At 44.6% G+C, this 18,970-nt stretch overlaps 1 protein-coding gene across 3 annotated transcripts in view; it reads left to right on the top strand.

The window, feature by feature from the left end:
* Positions 1 to 18,970, top strand: part of LOC137677108 (transportin-1-like) — an 83,884-nt gene that overhangs the window by 29,323 nt on the left and 35,591 nt on the right. For 2 of the 3 annotated variants that reach the window (XM_068424295.1, XM_068424296.1), the window contains exons 5-6: positions 621 to 692; positions 18,587 to 18,736. In XM_068424295.1, the coding sequence (XP_068280396.1) occupies positions 621 to 692; positions 18,587 to 18,736 (222 nt within the window). The remainder of the gene's footprint in view (positions 1 to 620; positions 693 to 18,586; positions 18,737 to 18,970) is intronic. The other variant, XM_068424297.1, reaches the window with a different exon arrangement.

The raw sequence follows: 18,970 nt of genomic DNA, 5'->3' as shown, positions 1-18,970 counted from the left end.
GGAGAAGAGAAGGCTCCGGGGAGACCTTCTAGCACCTTCCAGTGCCTGAAGGGGCTACAGGAAAGCTGGAGAGGGACTTTTTACAAGGGCAAGTAGTGACAGGACGAGGGGGAACGGTTTTAAACTGAAAGAGGGGAGATTGAGATGAGATATGAGGAAGAAATTCTTTGCTGTGAGGGTGGTGAGACCCTGGCCCAGGTTGCCCAGAGAGGTTGTGGCTGCCCCCTCCCTGGCAGTGTTCAAGGCCAGGTTGGATGGGGCTTGGAGCAACCTGGTCTGGTGGAAGGTGTCCCTGCCTGTGGCAAGGGATTGGAACTAGATGGGCTTTAAGGTCCCTTCCAACCCAAACCATTCTATGATTCTATGAAAAGATGATGGCCATTGTCATTCACCAAGGATACTCTCCAATCTTCAGAAATTCAACTTGTTAGCTAGGGAGTTTTGGGTGTGATGACTCTGTCATAATGTTGCTATAATATTTTGTTGATACAAGGTTGTATCAGCATACAGTGAGGTGATGCTATCTGCTTGCATCAGCAGAGAGTACTGTGTTCTTCCTGGTAACATTTCTCTATTGAACTCTACAAAGCCTCAATTTAGTTTATCGTTAATCTCTGCAGACTATTCCTGCTATGTTTCTGCCTATATCCTTTCATTGAATGTGGTATTCACACCTCTGAGAGAGCAAAAAAGTAAGTTGTCTTTATATGGTGTCAGAATTAATGCGGCATTCTACTTAGCCTTATATGGTCTTTATGTTGATGAATGTTTTATATGAAAATTGCAAGAACAGAAGTGGTGTCAAAGCTTACCATTTCTTAGGTAAGATATGACATACTTAATGCCTCTCTGTGGTGAAAAAAGAACAGAACTACTGATGAGAGGATCTATTCTAGTTAAGATTCAGACTGTCTATCATTATTGCCAAAACATGTGTCCTTTATCAAATCTACCTTTTATCATTCTTAGACAAGAGAGAGAGGACATGGTTAGTTTGCACACAGTTTCTGTAAAGTTTTGAGTTTGGCTTCTTTTCCATTGCCCTTTAGAAGTGTTGCTGGGCTCTTGGCAGGACCTAGGCTAACGTGAACATATTTTGAGACAAATGCATAATGTTCCTGGTCACTTTCTGCTGGCCCATATAGCCATAGTTATCTATCCTGTTGCAGCTATACAAAGTCCTTGTGATCCTGATCTTGGATTAGTGACTGATTCTTCACCCAATCCTAATGTGGGAACTCTAGTCTTTTGTGTTACTAGAGTGCTATCTCAGTGGATTGAGCATGGGTCTGGTGTGAGGCTATCACATTCAAGGATCAGAATCCTTGAGATAAACTTTTAGTTTGAAGGTGAATGAGCTGGGATTGAGAACACTGCTCAAGTACTGCCTTTAAGGATGGTCTTTTAAGTTTATTTCCAAAATGCTTTGGATTTTTACAACCAATTGAAGATAGAGCAGTGTCTCTGCAACTTTTGATCTTGTTCATATGATGACTTAGTCATTCAGAGTCCCTTACTTTGACATAAAATATTACCATGGAGGAAGATCCTGTCCCCATCCTCCCCTAAGTTTTTGTTTCAATAGAAGTCACTACAGATGGTAATTTATTTTCTGGTAATAATGACACTAACAATTCATCTAGCTCTGCAAGCAGAATTTGAAATGGCTTTTTATAAACTATTACTGGGATCCAAAGCAGTCTTGTGAGTTTGATGTGAATGTTTTCTGATGAGTGTTGGAATTTAAATTTGATCTGGACAGCAGTTTTCATGAGTCCATTCCACTATGAACTTTCTTGGTATGTTGGTGTTGAAAGATCTTTGAAGCTGAGCAAGAAAAAGACCATTGTGTGAGGTCAGGTGTTGATTAACCAGCTTCCAGTTTCAGGAAGGTATTTTTGACAAGCAGGATTAATCCTGATAAGTGGTTCAGCAGCTTTAACTGTTTAACTGAAACAAATACCCCACTATTACCACGCCCTGCCCCCCCCCACTACCAGCATATCCCACATGATGTCATTATTAAATAGACTAAAATAACTGCCAAGGAGTGAATCTGATTGGATTACAATTTAGAAGTCAAGTCGGATTAATGTACCCTTACAGTTTAAAATGCTGCATAACATATGTAGTGTCCTACTTAAACAACAGTGAAACATTTTTTCCCTTAAATTCAGATATGTTAAGAATTACAAAAAGAAATTAAGCCTGAGTTTTAGTAATCAATGCATAAAGTAATTGAGGTGCATAAATATCTTAAGGGAAACCAAGTTATGAGATAATGAATTTTGTCAGATCAGACCACTAAAAATTCCATGGTTTCCCTCCCTTATGATGGCTAATTCTTCCTTTCCGTGCTTCTTGTATAGATATTGTAATGTGGATTTAAGGAAAATGCTTCTCCTAAGTAGTTCTGTGGCATACATACCACGTGTGAGAAGTGACAGATTGTTATTTTTATTTTTTCATTTAAGAGTTTTGAAAGAAAGTTTGAAGTTAGCCAGTGGATTGTTTTATGTGATTCAATGCTTCAGGAATACTTTCAAGAAACTCCTTATTCTGAGCATCCAGAATGATTGGAGTATGGGAACTCCATTATCTCTTTCCCTATCCCTGAAGCCCATAAAAGGAAAGCATTGAAAAAGAACAGGTACAATAACAAGGTTCTTGATCATAGTACCTGTTTACTAGCCTAGTGCCTTCATGTATTTAATCATATTGGTTTAGGTTCTTCAAAGGTGCTGTTCACTGTAAGCAAAGTCATTTTGGGGGTGAGTTTTGAAATATGTTTTCTCTCAAGTGACTTGTAGACAGAAAGAACAAGTTTTCAGGCTTTCCTTTGATTCCTAAGGTTATCAGACTTTTTGTTTGGTTTTGTTTGCTGTGCCACTTTCTGAAGTTCAGGTAGTCTGAACAGGGTAAGGTCTCTTTTGGCCCCATGATAAAGGTGGTGTTTTTTTTTGGTTTGGGTTTTTTTTTTTTTTCTTCCATAAGTTGGAGGTATTTAGCCAGCTCTTTGAAGCCTTCCCTTAGTGTAACTTAAGAGCTGAACATAGTCTGCTGCAAGGGGTATTTCTTTGTATACTTTTGTTAAGTCAAACTCTCCTACTCAGTGATGTTTGCTTTGTTGTTTCTCATGTCAGATCTAAGTGTACTTAAAATGCCAGTACCAAGCATCCCTGTGTGGTGTTTCCCTAGAGAAAGGGAAGGTGTTGCTAGTGTGATTTCTAAATGCGCTTCTGTCCACCAAGCAGTACTTGATTCAGTGCAGTTCTGAGGTGCTTGAGCCTAGCGTTTGTTTCACTGTGCCTTTTCATCCTCTCTTCCTTGGAATGTAACTTCCTGGATTGCTAAAAGAACTGGGCAACTGGGATGAGGATAGTGTTTATCCATTCACAGATTGTGATATAATGATTGTGAGCATGGCTCATATTTTGCCCTGTTATTCTTGCGATATTGGCAAATTTAAATGTTGGGGTGAAACTTTTTAAAGCAAAACTGTCATTTTGTATAACATTTTCAGCTTAAACTGGTAGGGTTTACTATCACGCCAGAAGGAAGAATGAGGATGTTTCAAAACATTTGGTATATCTGAATATAAAAATGACCTTGAAATGTAGTGGCTAGTCTGAAATTAATCAGTGCTCAATTGATTCATGTGAGTCATGGAAAATTATTTGACACAACTGCCTAAATTTAGGAATGTCTGTAAGACACCGAAACAAAGCTGGAAATGTTCTGCTGATGCTGTGTTGCATATTTATTGAATAATAAGTATCAACAGCTATGCTTCTGAAGACAGCATTGTAAATAAAACTGAGCTGTGGAGAACATGGGAAAGGTGTTGAACAGCTGACCAACAATTAGTTTGGTTAGTTATGCAAGTTTTTCCATTCTAACTAATAATGACCACAGGTCAATCAGAATGCCAAAATCTGTACATCTCTACAGGCTTGCAAAACCACAAAAGGTTTAAAGAACTAATCCTCTGGTTTCACTCCTGCTTTCAGCTTGTCTATCATATACCCACAAACTGGTTGTCTCAGCTCTTTTTCTCTCTAATGCCATTTTATGTATCGCCTCCTGGTCCTGCAGTTAAATCAGTGCTAGAATTCTATCAAAAGCAGAAGAATCCGTAATAAGAAATGGAAAATCACTGTAGTGATAGTATGACTCCCTACAAGATCCCAAACTATGTAATGAACGCAGGTTATTGTTGCAGTTTGAGAACATCTAAAAAGTAGTGTCATCTCTCTTTGGTATTTGTATGGTGGGGGGGACGGGGTGGGCAGGACGAGGACGATGGGACACGATAAGTACATTAACACTAAGTCAAGTGTATAGGGAAAGGAAATGATGAGCTTCCCAATGTAAGTTGCTTAGACGGCATTTGGCAATAAATGAATTAGGAGTTAGAGTAATTACTCTTATCTGAAGAAATGACATGGTCAGATGAATAGAAGTTTGGTCACTCTGAATAGATCAAAGGTGAATGTTATATATTAAAATGTGACAATCTGTCATATGAATAGCTGTTGGAACACAAGGATTCATGAAATGAGGCAGTGTTATCAAATTTAGTAATTAAGAATACTGTTCAGACTGCTAAGCATACTGGGAAGCATGAGATACAGGACACCTACCAACACTGGTGTTGTATAGGGTGCTGTACGTTGGAAGTTTCTCCTGTCTACATCCTATAGGTATAGCTTAAAAGAAAGTTGTGTGTTGGCATGCATGTATAGGTCTTGTTATAAAGACGGACTACTTTGTTTCTCTAACTGGTATGCTTCCTTCCCAGTAAGGCTTCCTCCCCTATAATGCACAATTAATTCATCAAGACAAAAACCTTCTCTCATTTTTATTTCCTAAGCCTGTACTCAGTGTGGTCTTTTGTTTTTTTTGTTTTGTTTGTTTCTTTTTCTTTTTTTTTCTTTTTCTGGCCAACTTTTCTCTATGCTATAACCAGATTTTCAGTTAGCAATAGTAGGTTGCACTCTAACAAATGGCAGAGTAGAGTTTTGGCATTAGTGGAGGTGTTCTTCAAGCTACAATAAGAAAAAAAAGAATGTGTACCTGCTTTTAATTCAATATGCCTTTATACAATTTCATCTCTTATTATTGTTTTAGAAATTTAACTTTTTTCTAGTATTTGGCTACACAAGACTGTTTACTAGGAGCAAAGTGACTGATCCTCTGCTACTCAGAGTACCAGTGAAAATAAGACTATATCTAAGAAGCTTTGGTGTGTAACTGTGCTGCTCTTCAGAGTCATTTGAAATCCATCTTCAGTCTCTTTATTTTTCAGTTTCTACCTAAGACTTCATCAATCTCTCTTCCTTGGGGAGGGAAGAAAATGAGGGGAAACTGTGAGTGCCTGCCATTTTGGAATGCTTAAAACTCCTGAGACTTAAAGCTTGCCAGTCAGAATTGCCTCTGATCAGTAGTAGATATTTTGGTTCAGAGAAGAACATCTATCCTGATCACTTGAAGTTACATAAATACTTTTTTCCTTGGAGATACAAAAATAAAAATTTGTACTGTTGAATCTGTACTCACATGTGTTGGGGTCCATGCGAGGAACGGACTACAGCACACCAATATGATGCTCTAATAGTCCACTTTATTGTAGTTAACACAGCTCTTTTATAACATACATACTTTCTTATCTCTCGGACATGCCTTAAGCTATTGGCTGCAAGCACTGTGCACACTCTGTCTGCGCGCCACTTCTACTGTTCTTATTGGATACTTGCTATGAGCCTAAGCAAGCCATATCCTTATGCTTTCTTGCTGTCTCATGCTCTTACATAATAGTGTACTCGTATGTTCTCTCTATAGTTCTTCCACGATCCAGGCCCTAATAACATGTACAGTGTGTGCCACTTCAGATGAAGCAGACAACCTCACTAGGAAGGAATGGTGTTGCCCAATCCAGTGCTGCAGGGCTGTAAGCTGTTATAAGCTGCCTATACTGAGCTGCAGTCATTATTGAAATTTATGACTCTGTCATGATACTGTTGCACATGAATATCTCTTGAAAGCAGAAGGCACAGCTGAGTAAAATGTGGCTCTGAAGAGTGAGAATTATGTCATTATAAAAGGAAGAGAAAGGAGTTTAAAATGCTTTGCAAAAGCAGCACTAATGCTTAGCCAGTTATTGATGTTAGCATTTGGTATCTTGACTACGGGATCAAGACACTTTTTTTATATGGCTCTTTACGTTGCCTTCAGGAAAGATACTCACAGAATCACAGCATCAATCAGGTTGGAAGAGACCTCAGGGATCATCGAGTCCAACCATTGCCCTGACACCACCATGTCAACTAGACCATGGCACTAAGTGCCATGTCCAGGCTTTTCTTAAACACATCCAGAGATGGTGACTCCACCACCTCCCTGGGCAGCCCGTTCCAATGGCTAATGACCCTTTCTGAGAAGAAATGCTTCCTAATGTCCAACCTGACCCTCCTCTGGCGAAGCTTGAGGCTGTGTCCTCTTGTCCTATCGCTAGTTGCCCAGGAGAAGAGGCCGACTCCCACTGCGCTACAACCTCCCTTCAGGTAGTTGTAGACTGCAACAAGGTCACCTCTGAGCCTCCTCTTCTCCATGCTTAACACCCCCAGCTCCCTCAGACGTTCCTCGTAGGTCAGACCCTCCAGACCCTTCACCAGCTTGGTCGCCCTCCTCTGGACTCGCTCCAACACCTCAACATCTCTCTTGAAGTGCGGGGCCCAGAACTGGACACAGGATTCAAGGTGCGGCCTCACCAGTGCCGAGTACAGAGGGACGATCACTTCCCTAGACCGGCTGGCTACACTGTTCCTAATAGAGGCCAGGATGCCATTGGCCTTCTTGGCCACCTGGGCACACTGCTGGCTCATGTTTAGCCGGCTGTCGATCAGCACCCCCAGGTCTCTTTCCGCCGGGCCGCTTTCTAACCACTCTTCCCCCAGCCTGTAGCGCTGCATGGGGTTGTTGTGGCCCAAGTGTAAGACCCGGCACTTGTTCTTGTTGAACCTCATGCCGTTGGTCTCGGCCCATCTATCCAACCTGTCCAGATCCCTCTGTAGGGCCTTCCTACCCTCCAGCAGATCGACACTCCCACCCATCTTGGTGTCATCTGCAAATTTACTGAGGGTGCACTCAATCCCTACATCTAGATCATCTATAAAGATATTGAACAGCACCGGCCCCAGAACTGAGCCCTGGGGAACACCGCTAGTGACCGGCCGCCAGTTGGACTTTGCCCCATTCCCCACCACTCTCTGGGCTCGGCCATCCAGCCAGTTTTTAACCCATCGAAGAGTCCACCCATCCAAGCCCCGGGCAGCCAGTTTGTCTAGGAGGATGCTGTGGGAGACCGTGTCGAATGCCTTACTGAAGTCTAGATAGATACATCCACAGCCCTGCCCTCATCTACTAAGCGGGTCACTTGGTCATAGAAGGAGACCAGGTTGGTCAAGCAGGACCTGCCTTTCATGAATCCATGTTGGCTGGCCCCGATGCCCCGATTGTCCTGCATGTGCCATGTAATGGCACTCAGGATGATCTGTTCCATCACCTTGCCTGGCACCGAGGTCAGGCTGACAGGCCTATAGTTCCCTGGATCATCCTTCCGGCCCTTCTTGTAGATGGGCGTTACATTTGCTAATTTCCAGTCAGCTGGAACTTCTCCAGTTAACCAGGACTGCTGGTAGATAATCGAGAGTGGTTTGGCAAGTTCACTTGCCAGTTCCTTCATTACTCTGGGGTGAATCCCATCCGGGCCCATAGCCTTGTGGGTGTCCAACTGGCACAGCAGGTCACTAACCGTCTCCTCCTGGATTACGGGGGGTTCACACAGCCCCCCGACCCTAACTTCAGGCTCTGGGGGCCGAGTCTCCTGAGGACAACCTGTCCTGACATTAAAGACCGAGGCAAAGAAGGCATTGAGCAGCTCTGCCTTTTCCTCATCCCCTGACACTACACTACCCTCCTCATTCAGCAAGTGGTGGAGGCTCTCCTTGACCCTCCTTTTGCTGCTGATGTATTTGTAAAAGCTTTTTTTGTTATCTTTGACTGTAGCAGCCAAATCAAGCTCTAATTGAGCTTTGGCCCTTCTAATCTTCTCCCTACACGACCTGGCTACATCCCTATAGAGCTCCCAAGTTACCCGACCCTTCTTCCAGAGCAAGTAGGCTCTCTTTTTCTCCTTAAGTTCTAGCCTAAGTTCTCTGTTTAACCAGGCCGGTCTTTTTCCCCGACGGCTTGTCTTCCTACACACCGGGACAGCCTGCTCCTGAATATTTAGCAATTCCTTTTTAAAGCACGTCCAGCCTTCCTGGACCCCTTTGCCCTTGAGGACCGACTCCCAAGGGACTCTGTCTACCAACCTCTTAAACAGGCTAAAGTCTGCCCAGCAGAAATCTAAGGCAGAAGTTCTGCTCTTGCCCCTCCTTACTTCCCCCACAATCGAAAACTCTAACATTTCATGGTCGCTATTCCCAAGACGGCCACCGGCCCTCACATCTCCCACTAGTCCTTCTCTGTTCACAAACAACAGGTCAAGCAGGGCCCCTCCTCTAGTGGGCTCATTCACCACTTGCATGAGGAAGTTGTCCTCCACACATTCGAGGAACCTCCTAGATTGCTTCCTCTCTGCCATTTGCATTTCCAGCAGACATCCGGCAAGTTGAAGTCGCCCACGAGTGCAAGGGCCGGCGACCGGGCGGCTTCTGACAGCCGCTTGTAAAACGCCTCGTCCTCCTGCTCATCCTGGTTGGATGGTCTATAACAAACTCCCACTGTAATGTCTGCCCTGCTGACCTTCCCCCTGATCTTCACCCATAAACATTCAACCTTCTCATCCTCACCATCTTCCTCAATTTCGACACAGTCCAAGCACTCCCTAACATACAGCGCTACCCCACCGCCTCTCCTGCTTCACCTGTCCCTCTTAAAGGGCTTATAGCCATCCATAGCAGCACTCCAGTCATGAGAGTCATCCCACCACGTTTCTGTGATGGCAACCACATCATAACCTTCCTGCTGTACAGTGGCTTCTAGCTCTTCCAAATATATACAAAACCAAGATCGAGCTCCCCCGATGTCGGTCACGTCACCCCCGGCACTGCAGGGCAGGCTTCGGGAAGGCCCAGGCTGGGCCCAGCGACGGACGGGAACTGGATTCAGGAATGCACAGATCGGGATCGGGGGCAGCAGGAAAATGGACAGAGTCCTCTTTGGACACCGGCCATAGCAGAAGGGCCGAGACCCTCGTGATCCCCCCACTTTACACTGAGAATGACGTGTATGGGATGGAATACCTTCATTGGTCAATTTTGGGTCACCTGCCCTGGTGATTTACTTGAGCCATTTCAATTCTAGTAGCCTGGTCCAGCTTCTCATTGTTTCGATGTTCTTCAGTGGCCCAACTTTTGGGTATGTGAGCACCTACATGACGTACTTCTACGACCAGGTTCTCTACCTGGGCAGCAATATCTTGCCATAATTCAGCAGCCCAGATGAGTTTACCTCTGCACTGCCAGTTGGTCCGCTTCCATTGCTGTAGCCACCCCCATAGAGCATTTGCCACCATCCATGAGTCAGTATAAAGTACTGGGCATTTTTCTTGTTCAGCAATATCTAAAGCCAACTGGATGGCTTTCACCTCTGCAAACTCACTCGATTCACCTTTTCCTTCAGCAGTTTCTGTGACTTGTCATGTAGGGCTCCACACAGCAGCTTTCCACCTTCAATGTTTTCCCACAATACGACAGGATCCATCTGTAAACAGGGCATATTGCTTTCCATTTTCTGGTAATTTATTATACAGAGGGCCCTCTTCAGCACGAGTCACCTCCTCTGGTGACACTCTGAAGTTTCGGCCCTCTGGCCAGTCCATGATCACTTCCAGAATTCCTGGGCGGTTGGGGTTTCCCATTTGAGCCTGTTGCGTTATCAGCGTGACCCACTTACTCCACGTGGCATCAGTTGTACGATGCATAGAGGGAACTCTCCCTTTGAACATCTAGCCAAGCATAGGCAATCGAGGTGCCAAAAGGAGCTGTGCTTCAGTACCAACTACTTCTGAAGCGGCTCGAATTCCTTCATATGCTGCTAATATTTCTTTTTCAGTTGGAGTGTAACGGGCTTCAGATCCCCTATATCCCCAGCTCCAAAACCCTAGAGGTTGACCTCGAGTCTCTCCAGTCACTTTCTACTAGAGGCTCCAGGTGAGGCCATTATCCCTGGCTGAGGTGTAAAGCATGTTTTTCACATCTTGTCCTGTCCAGACTGGCCCAAGTGCTACTGCACGAACTATCTCCTGTTTAATTTGTTCAAAGGCTTGCTGCTGCTCAGGGCCTCGTTCAAAGTCGTTCTTCCAGGTCACTCGAAAGAGAAGGCTTACAATCAGACTATAACCTGGAATATGCATTCTCCAAAACCCCACAACACCTAAGAAAGCTTGTGTCTCCTTTTTGTTAGTTGGTGGAGACATGGCTGTTATTTTATTGATCACATCCATTGGGATATGACAATGCCCATCTTGCCACTTGATTCCTAAAAACTGGTTTTCCTGTGCAGGTCCCTTGACCTTACTTTGTTTTGTAGCAAAACCAGCTTTTACAAGAATCTGGATTATTCTTCTCCCCTTCTCAAACACTTCGTCCGCTGTGTTGCCCCACACAATGATGTCATCAATATATTGCAGGTGTTTGGGAGCTTCACCTTGTTCCAGTGCAGTCTGTATCAATCCATGACAAATAGTAGGACTGTGTTTCCACCCCTGGGGCAGTCGATTCCAGGTGTACTGGATACACCTCCACGTGAAAACAAACTGTGGCCTGCGCTCTGCTGCCAAAGGGATTGAGAGAAACGTGTTGGCGATATCAATTGTTGCATACCATTTGGCAGCCTTTGACTCCAGTTCATATTGGAGTTCTAGCATGTCCAGTACGGCAGCACTCAGTGGCAGTGTGACTTTGTTCAGGCCTCGATAGTCCACTGTCAGCCTCCACTCTTCATTAGATTTTTGCACTGGCCATATGGGACTATTAAAGGGTGACTGAGTCTTACTGATCACTCCTTGACTCTTCAGTCGCTGGATCAGCTTATGGATGGGAACCAGGGAGTCTCAACTGGTGTGATATTGTTGCTGGTACACTGTCATGGTAGCAATTGGCAACTGCTGTTCTTTAACCCGCAGCAACCCCACCACAGCTGGGTCCTCTGAGAGACCAGGCAAGCTAAACAGCTGCTTCATCTTCTCCGTACTCAAAGCAGCTATACCAAAAGCCCACCGGTACCCTTTTGGGTCCTTGAAGTACCCTCTCCTGAGGTAGTCTGTGCCAAGGATACATGGAGCCTCCGGACCAGTCACAATAGGATGCTTTTGCCACTCATTCCCAGTTAGGCTTACCTCAGCCTCCAACACAGACAGTTCTCAGGATCCTCCTGTCACCCCAGAAATACAGATGGGTTCTGCCCCTTTATAGCTTGATGGCATTAGGGTACACCATGCACCAGTGTCCATTAGAGCTTTATACTCCCATGGGACTGATGTGCCAGGCCATTGAACCCACACAGTCCAGTAAACCCGGTTGTCCCTTTCCTCCACCTGGCCGGAGGCAGGGCCCCTCTATTCCTGGACGGAGTCTTCATTAGTTGATTCTTGTAACTGCAAAACAAAAGTCCCTTCATCATGGTCAAAAGTACAATCAGCCCTTCTGCTCTCCCCAACAGACACTGGAGCAGTAATTTTCCTGGACAGATGCTTTTTGGCTGTTGTTTTTCCTTGCAGTTCCTGTACCTGAGCTCCTAGTGTCCAGGTAGGTTCACCATCCACTTCCTCATGTCCTCCCCCTGGTCATGCAGGAAGAACCACAGGGTTGCACATGGTGTGCGCCACTGGTACCCTCTCCCTTGAACAGAAAAAGGCTGGCTCTTAATAGCTGAGGCGTTGGTTGGAGTGCGTGAGAAAGACCTACCCTTCTTGGCTTGCTCGGACATTTTTTGGGTCAGTCTGTCTACAGTCGAGGCACAGGCCCACATGGAGGAAGTGAGATTATCTCCGTATTCTTGGAGTTGTCTGGCCAGTTCATCTATAGTTGGTGCCTCCGTGTCTATCCAGCTCATTATCCCCAGGGTATGGGTGTATGATGTCGGTGCATTTCACAGAATCCCAGACTGGTTGGGGTTGGAAGGGGCCTCTGGAGATCATCTAGTCCAACCCCCTGCCAAAGCAGGGTCACCCAGAGCACGTTGCACAGGGTTGTGTCCAGGCAGGTTTTGAATATCTCCAGAGAAGGAGACTCCCCCCCTCCCTGGGCAGCCTGTGCCAGGGCTCTGGCACCCTCACAGTAAAGAAGTTCCTCCTCATATTCAGATGGAACTTCCCATGTTTCAGTTTGTGCCCGTTGCCCCTTGTCCTGTCACTGGGCACAACGGAGAAGAGTCTGGCCCCCTCCTCTTGACACCCACCCTTAAGGTATTTGTAAGTGTTGATAAGATCCCCGCTCAGTCTTCTCCAAGCTGAACAGACCCAGCTCTCTCAGCCTCTTCTCATAAGAGGAGAGTCTTTCGTACAAACTTTCGCCACATGGACTGCATGCACCAGATTTCATCCGGGTCTTTGGATGCCTGGTCGTCACCCAGGTTGTTATAGATCACCTCCAACACAGCTAATTCCCTCAGATACTGGATACCTCCCTCAATGGTGGTCCATTTGCTTCGTGAATTTGCAAGTTCTTCCTTGAAGGGATACCTTGTTAAAGAAAATTGGCAGAGTCCGGGTCTCTAGGTTTGCTGGTTTTATTAACAACTCAGAGTTGGACCACCACCGCAGTGAATGGTCCCTGACTCAAATTCACTGTCGGTTTATATAGAAACTAATAATCAATTACATCATAAACATTTCATAAGCTTCTGTTAATAATCCACTAACTATTTCAATTCCTCTTTCTTCCTTCGTCAAGAGTCCACAAAAGTCCATTCTTTTCCATTGTTTAGCTGATCTTTATGTTCTGGTTCCGCTCCGACTCCGCTCGACACCCCGTCCTCGATGTTCTTGCCGTGATCAGCGTCCCATCCTGATCCAGGTTGACCAGAGTCCGGTTCCCACCGCCAGTGTCTCCTAAACATTCAACCTTAAAAACAACTAAAGTTATATTTAAAACCTTATCTATACTAATTTTTATTTCTAAGTGTCCTATATTTCTTTGAAGGTAAAGAACAGGTTAACCATACATCCCCTTTACTAAAATCATCAGAAGGTAATACTTCTAGGCCTACTCCTGCTTAGCTACTCATTAAGCTTTGATTGATGATTTGTTCAGTCCTAGGTCAGGGTTACACAAGGAGCTTTGAGAACAATATTCATGGACTGTGAAAGCCCACCTGTGTTTATTCAGATAGACTTATATTAATTATTCTATTCACTATTCTATTTCACCCCTATTGATTCTTGTCTCTCTAACTCATAAGAACTTTTTCATTAATCGTGTGAAAATTTCTATAACAATTTCTATAACAACCTGTCCTTCACACTTGACAGGATTCGTCACCAAAGACTGACTCCTGCTCTTTTTCCAATCCCTTTGTCAATGGCCTTATCCTTAGCAAGGGATCCCAGCTGCCGGGCTTCCTTACCCTCTAATTCCTGACTACTGGCCCCAATATCCCAGCATTGGAGAAACCAACTGAGAATTAGCTTGCCTGGTTGATGGCTAAAATCTTTTAGCATATCTCGCAGCTCACTTAGGGATAGGGATCGGGTGGTTTCTGTCTGATTTATGATTTCAGTCTCTTCTTCCTCCTGTTCTTGTGACTGCTCTGCTGCAGAACGGGCTGCCTCTTATTCTCCCTCCTGCTCCCTCTTAGGAGAAGCTTCTTCATCCCTTACTAAAGGAGCTGACTTCCGTTTCCATTGTTTCTTTTTAGTTATAGGGGCGACTGATAGAGTGTCTGGTTTAGCTATAGTGTCTGTTGGTATGTTTTCCCTCTCTTCTCCCTGAGGGTGCTGCATAATATTGAGCAGTGTTTGGTAGATGCTGGCCAGGGCCCAGCACAGTGCACTAAGTTGTGCCTCTTTGGAATAGCCATGGCTTTTTTTTTTTATATTCTATCACTTCATCAGGATGCTGTAGTTGTTTGGGAGTGAAGTTCCAGACCATTGGAGGTGAGAAGTTCTCTAGATACCTGCCCATATTCTCCCACATGCCATGCCACCCATGACCATACTCTCACGGAGCCTGGGTCATATTACTAAATTGCTTGTTAACCTTAGACAAAACTGAAGTAATATTCCTAGGAAATACCAATAGAAGTATTTTAACTACCCAAGGATGTTCAAAATACTGAGAAGTTATTGTGACAAGGGAGAAAACATCACAGAAGAAGGTAGTGAAGGTGCCGTTCTGTATTTCCTCCACAAAAAACCTCAGAGGGAGAAGTATAATTGTTAATTGTCCCCATGAGATGGTACCTGAAGTACAGTAATGGCTTCAGTACAGAGCCCAAATACCAGATTAAGCTCAAGGCCAGTGTTTTAATAACAAATTTCCCAGGCAAAACGTCACTAATCACTACAGAGCACAGCAAACTGGAAGAGCCAACACCAATCTTTAACATGTAGACCAAAAAAAAGAGCATGGTGCAGAGCAGATAAACTAATATTGAGAACTGCGGCGGGCGGCAAGGAAGGCACAGACTCTGAGATCGAGGATGCAAGGCCTGAAGCCGAAAGGCCTAAGGCTTTTTATTGTTATGCTACTACCCTATTTAACTGCTACAATGCAGGAGCCAGACTAGGCAGTTCAAGATAACATCAACATTCACACGCTAAGCACTCATCACCCATTCTGGGAAGAGCCAGTGTTCTGGACTCAAAACATCAACAACCATTCCCTGTTTTCAGCTCTGTGTTCAGAACTGACCTTCCACACATGTTTACTTCTTTCATGCCTCAAAAAGCCCTGTGAACTGGTCTCGGCTCCTTTATCTCAGAAGCAAGCAAAAACTATTCTCAGTGCAGTGTTCCCAAGCAAATCTTCTGCTCCCCAAGTAAAGCACAGCTCTTTGCAGGCTGAGGGTCTTCCACAGAGAACAGATGAATCAATATCGTGACCCACAACTGTTAACAGATATAAATCCCTTCTAATATGCTCTGGTCAATCTGTTATTACCTCAAACCCTTCGAGTCCCTGTTTGGGTGCCAAAAAGGACTGTTGTGGTTTAACCCCAGTCGGCAACTAAGTACCACATGGCTGCTCGCTGACTTCCTCTGCAGTGGGATGGGGGGAAGAGAATTGGAAGGGCAAAAGTGAGAAAACTCATGGGTTGCGATAAGAACAGTTTAATAATTGAAATAAAATAAAATAAAATAATAATAAATTGTAATGAAAAGGAAAATAACAAAGAGAGAGAAATAAAACCCAAGAAAGACAAGTGATGCAAATGAAAACAATTGCTCACCACCAACCGACCAATGCCCAGCCAGTCCCTGAGCAGTGGCCCCCCACCAACCTTCCCCCAGCTTTATATGCTGCTATAGTAGCTAGTATGGCTACTATATGCTGTCATAGTAGATAGTATGAGGCTGTTTTGAATTTGTGATGAAAACAGTGTTGATGATACAGGGATGTTTACAGCTGCTGGAAAGCAGCTCTGCAGAGAAAGACCTGGGAGTTCTGGTGGACAAAAAGTTCCCCATGAGCCAACAATGTGCCCTTGTGGCCAGGAAGGCCAATGGTATCCTGGGGTGCATTAGGAAGAGTGTGGCCAGCAGGTCAAGGGAGGTTCTTATCCCCCTCTGCACTGCCCTGGTGAGGCCACACCTGGAGTAACTGTGTCCAGTTCTGGGCCCCCCAGTTCAAGAAAGACAAGGAACTACTGGAGAGAGTCCAGCAGAGGGGTACAAAGATGATCAGAGGTCTGGAGCATCTCTCTTATGAGGAGAGGCTGAGGGAGCTGGGGCTGTTCAGCCTGGAGAAGAGAAGAGCAGACTGAGGGGGGATCTTATCAATGCTGACAGATACCTCAGGGGCGGGTGTCAAGGGGAGGGGGCCAGACTCTTCTCAGTGGTGCCCAGCAACGGGACAAGGGGCAATGGGCACAAACTGAAACATGGGAAGTTCCATCTGAATATGAGGAGGAACTTCTTTACTGTGAGGGTGCCAGAGCCCTGGCACAGGCTGCCCAGGGAGGGGGGGAGTCTCCTTCTCTGGAGATATTCAAAACCCACCTGGACACGACCCTGTGCAATGTGCTCTGGGTGACCCTGCTTTGGCAGGGGATTGGACTAGATGATCTCCAGAGGTCCCTTCCAACCCCAACCAGTCTGGGATTCTGTGATTCTGTTTCAATTATTGCTGAGCAGTGCTTACACAGAGTCAAGGCCTTTTCTGCTCCTCACACCCCCCCACCAGCAAGTAGGCTGGGGGTGCACAAGAAGTTGGGAGGGGACACAGCTGGGACAGCTGACCCCAACTGACCACAGGGATATTCCATAATATATGACATCATGCTCAGCATATAAAGCTGGGGGAAGAAGGAGGAAGGGGGGGGACATTCAGAGTGATGGCATTTGCCTTCCCAAGTCACCATTACGCGTGATGGAGCCCTGCTTTCCTGGAGATGGCTGAACACCTGCCTGCCCATGGGAAGCAGTGAATGAATTCCTGGTTTTGCTTTGCTTGCACGCGTGGCTTTTGCTTTCCCTATTAAACTGTCTTTATCTCAACCCCTGAGTTTTCTCACTTTTACCCTTCCGCTTTTCTTCCCCATCCCAAGCAGGGGAGTGAGCGACTGGCTGCGTGGTGCTTAGCTGCCTACCAAGGTTTAACATCAGCTTCATACAAAAAAAAATTCAAACAGGTGGCTAAAATGCTAATTAAAATTAGCTTCATGTGCTGATTAGGATTGCTGTGAACTGTAAATTTAAATTTTCTTATACTATAAACTACTCCTTTCTATGTAGAACATCCAGATCTCACTTTCAGCATGTTTCAGAAGTAATAATGTTACTCATGCCCTTGGTTGAAGAACTAAACATGAGCCTGCTCCAGTATAACTGAAAAATCTAGGCTATTCTTTTTCCACTTTTCCCCTATCCCAATAATTTAGAGGAATTTGCAGGCAAAAAGAGCTCAGTGAAGAGACCTCAAACTGTTGCCTAAACTTAAAGTATTACTCTGTTTAGGTCAATTCTAGTGGCTTTTTTCTTATGGTTCACACCATATAACACTTACCTGTTAACATTGTTTAAAGCCTTTTTTCCTCTCCTTCTAATTATTAATTTAATAGATTGATAGAACAGCTGGTATCTGAAGGGAGTACAATATTTTGTAGAAAAATTGAACACTGTATTTTTGTGGTAGTAGGAGGCGGCAGACTTACTGCCTAGTCCCTACCTCATTTCTAGATCTTACTATGGTGAAAGCTGAGTTATCATGTATTTCATACAGTAATAGTGCTACAGCAAGCCTGTCAGTATAATCAGAATGTCTGAATGTCTTTAGTTGATGTCACAGTTTAAGGCTGGGCCGGCTATTAAACCTGTGGCAGACGCTCTCTGTTAACCCTTCCCCCCCCAGAAGGGAAAGGAAAAGGGAAAAGGGAGAGACTTATGGGTTGGAAAGTTAAAGCAGTTTTAATGAACTATAATAATGAAAAAGAGTATAATAATAATAATAATAGAAATAATCAAATATATACAAATATATACAAAACCAAGATCGAGCTCCCCCGATGTCGGTCACGTCACCCCCGGCACTGCAGAGCAGGCTCCGGGAAGGCCCAGGCTGGGCCCAGCGACGGACGGGAACTGGATTCAGGGATGCACGGATCGGGATCGGGGGCAGCAGGAAAACAGACAGAGTCCTCCTTGGACACCGGCCATAGCAGAAGAGGGCGAGACCCTCGTGATCCCCCCGCTTTATACTGAGAATGACGTGTGTGGGATGGAATACCCTCGTTGGTCAATTTTGGGTCACCTGCCCTGTCCGCTCCCCCCTGCAGCTGCGACCCCCCTTTGGCTCTTCACTCGTAAGCAGTGAGGAATTCAGCAGTGACCTTGGTTTCTCTAAGAACAAGTACAGCAAGAGCCTTTCTGCACAACATCCCTACCGGTGCCTCAGTGATAACTACAAACTTCGAGCGTTATCAGTCCTGGAGGCAGACACTGTCTGCAAAACATGCAGTTAGTTTCAGAAAGTGCAGTTACTTAGAGGAGACTTAGCTGAAAGTAAAAATCACTGAAAGGAAAATTGGCCTGGTTTAGGCCAAACCAGGACAGTTGACTAATCTCTTTCATGAGTCTTCTATATCCCATGAGTTCAGATCTATTCCTTGCTTATATCTATACAAAACTTTCTTAAAACGTAGAATTTGCAATTCTGATATTCCAATTTTGAATAAATAGAAATAGTGAACTCTGAAACTAAAAAACTTCAGTACATGAATTGATGGGTGTATTTGGAAGGAGAGATAAGGAAATAAAGATTAATATATCTCACTATAAGCTTTGATCCTGTTGCATTGTTCTGGAAATCTGCTTTATCCTATGAGCTGATCGAAGTTTGAATGTAATTATTTTCTGTTGCAGATGAACCGACACGTTCCTTGAGTGGTCTAATCTTGAAGAATAATGTAAAAGCACATTTTCACAGCTTTCCAAATGGGGTAACTGACTTCATTAAAAGTGAATGTCTGAACAACATTGGTGATTCCTCACCCTTAATTAGAGCTACTGTAGGTAAGTTTACTCTTATTGCTGTCTTCTGCACACTAAAACTGTTACTGATATGAGAGCTGCACTAGTGAGAGTTATTAAACTCCCAAAGCTGTTTGTTTCTGATAATTGTCACAACTACACCATGTTTTGATGCTGATATTAATAAAACAAGAAATTTCTTAACTCCTTAAATCTCCGAGAGGAGTAAAATGAGAAAAATTGGTGTGAAACCTGTGAGGATATATGAGATCTCGT

Source organism: Nyctibius grandis (assembly GCF_013368605.1).
Source record: "Nyctibius grandis isolate bNycGra1 chromosome W unlocalized genomic scaffold, bNycGra1.pri SUPER_W_unloc_1, whole genome shotgun sequence".
Lineage (NCBI taxonomy): Eukaryota > Metazoa > Chordata > Aves > Nyctibiiformes > Nyctibiidae > Nyctibius > Nyctibius grandis.
This window is presented reverse-complemented; position numbering and strand designations above follow the sequence as displayed.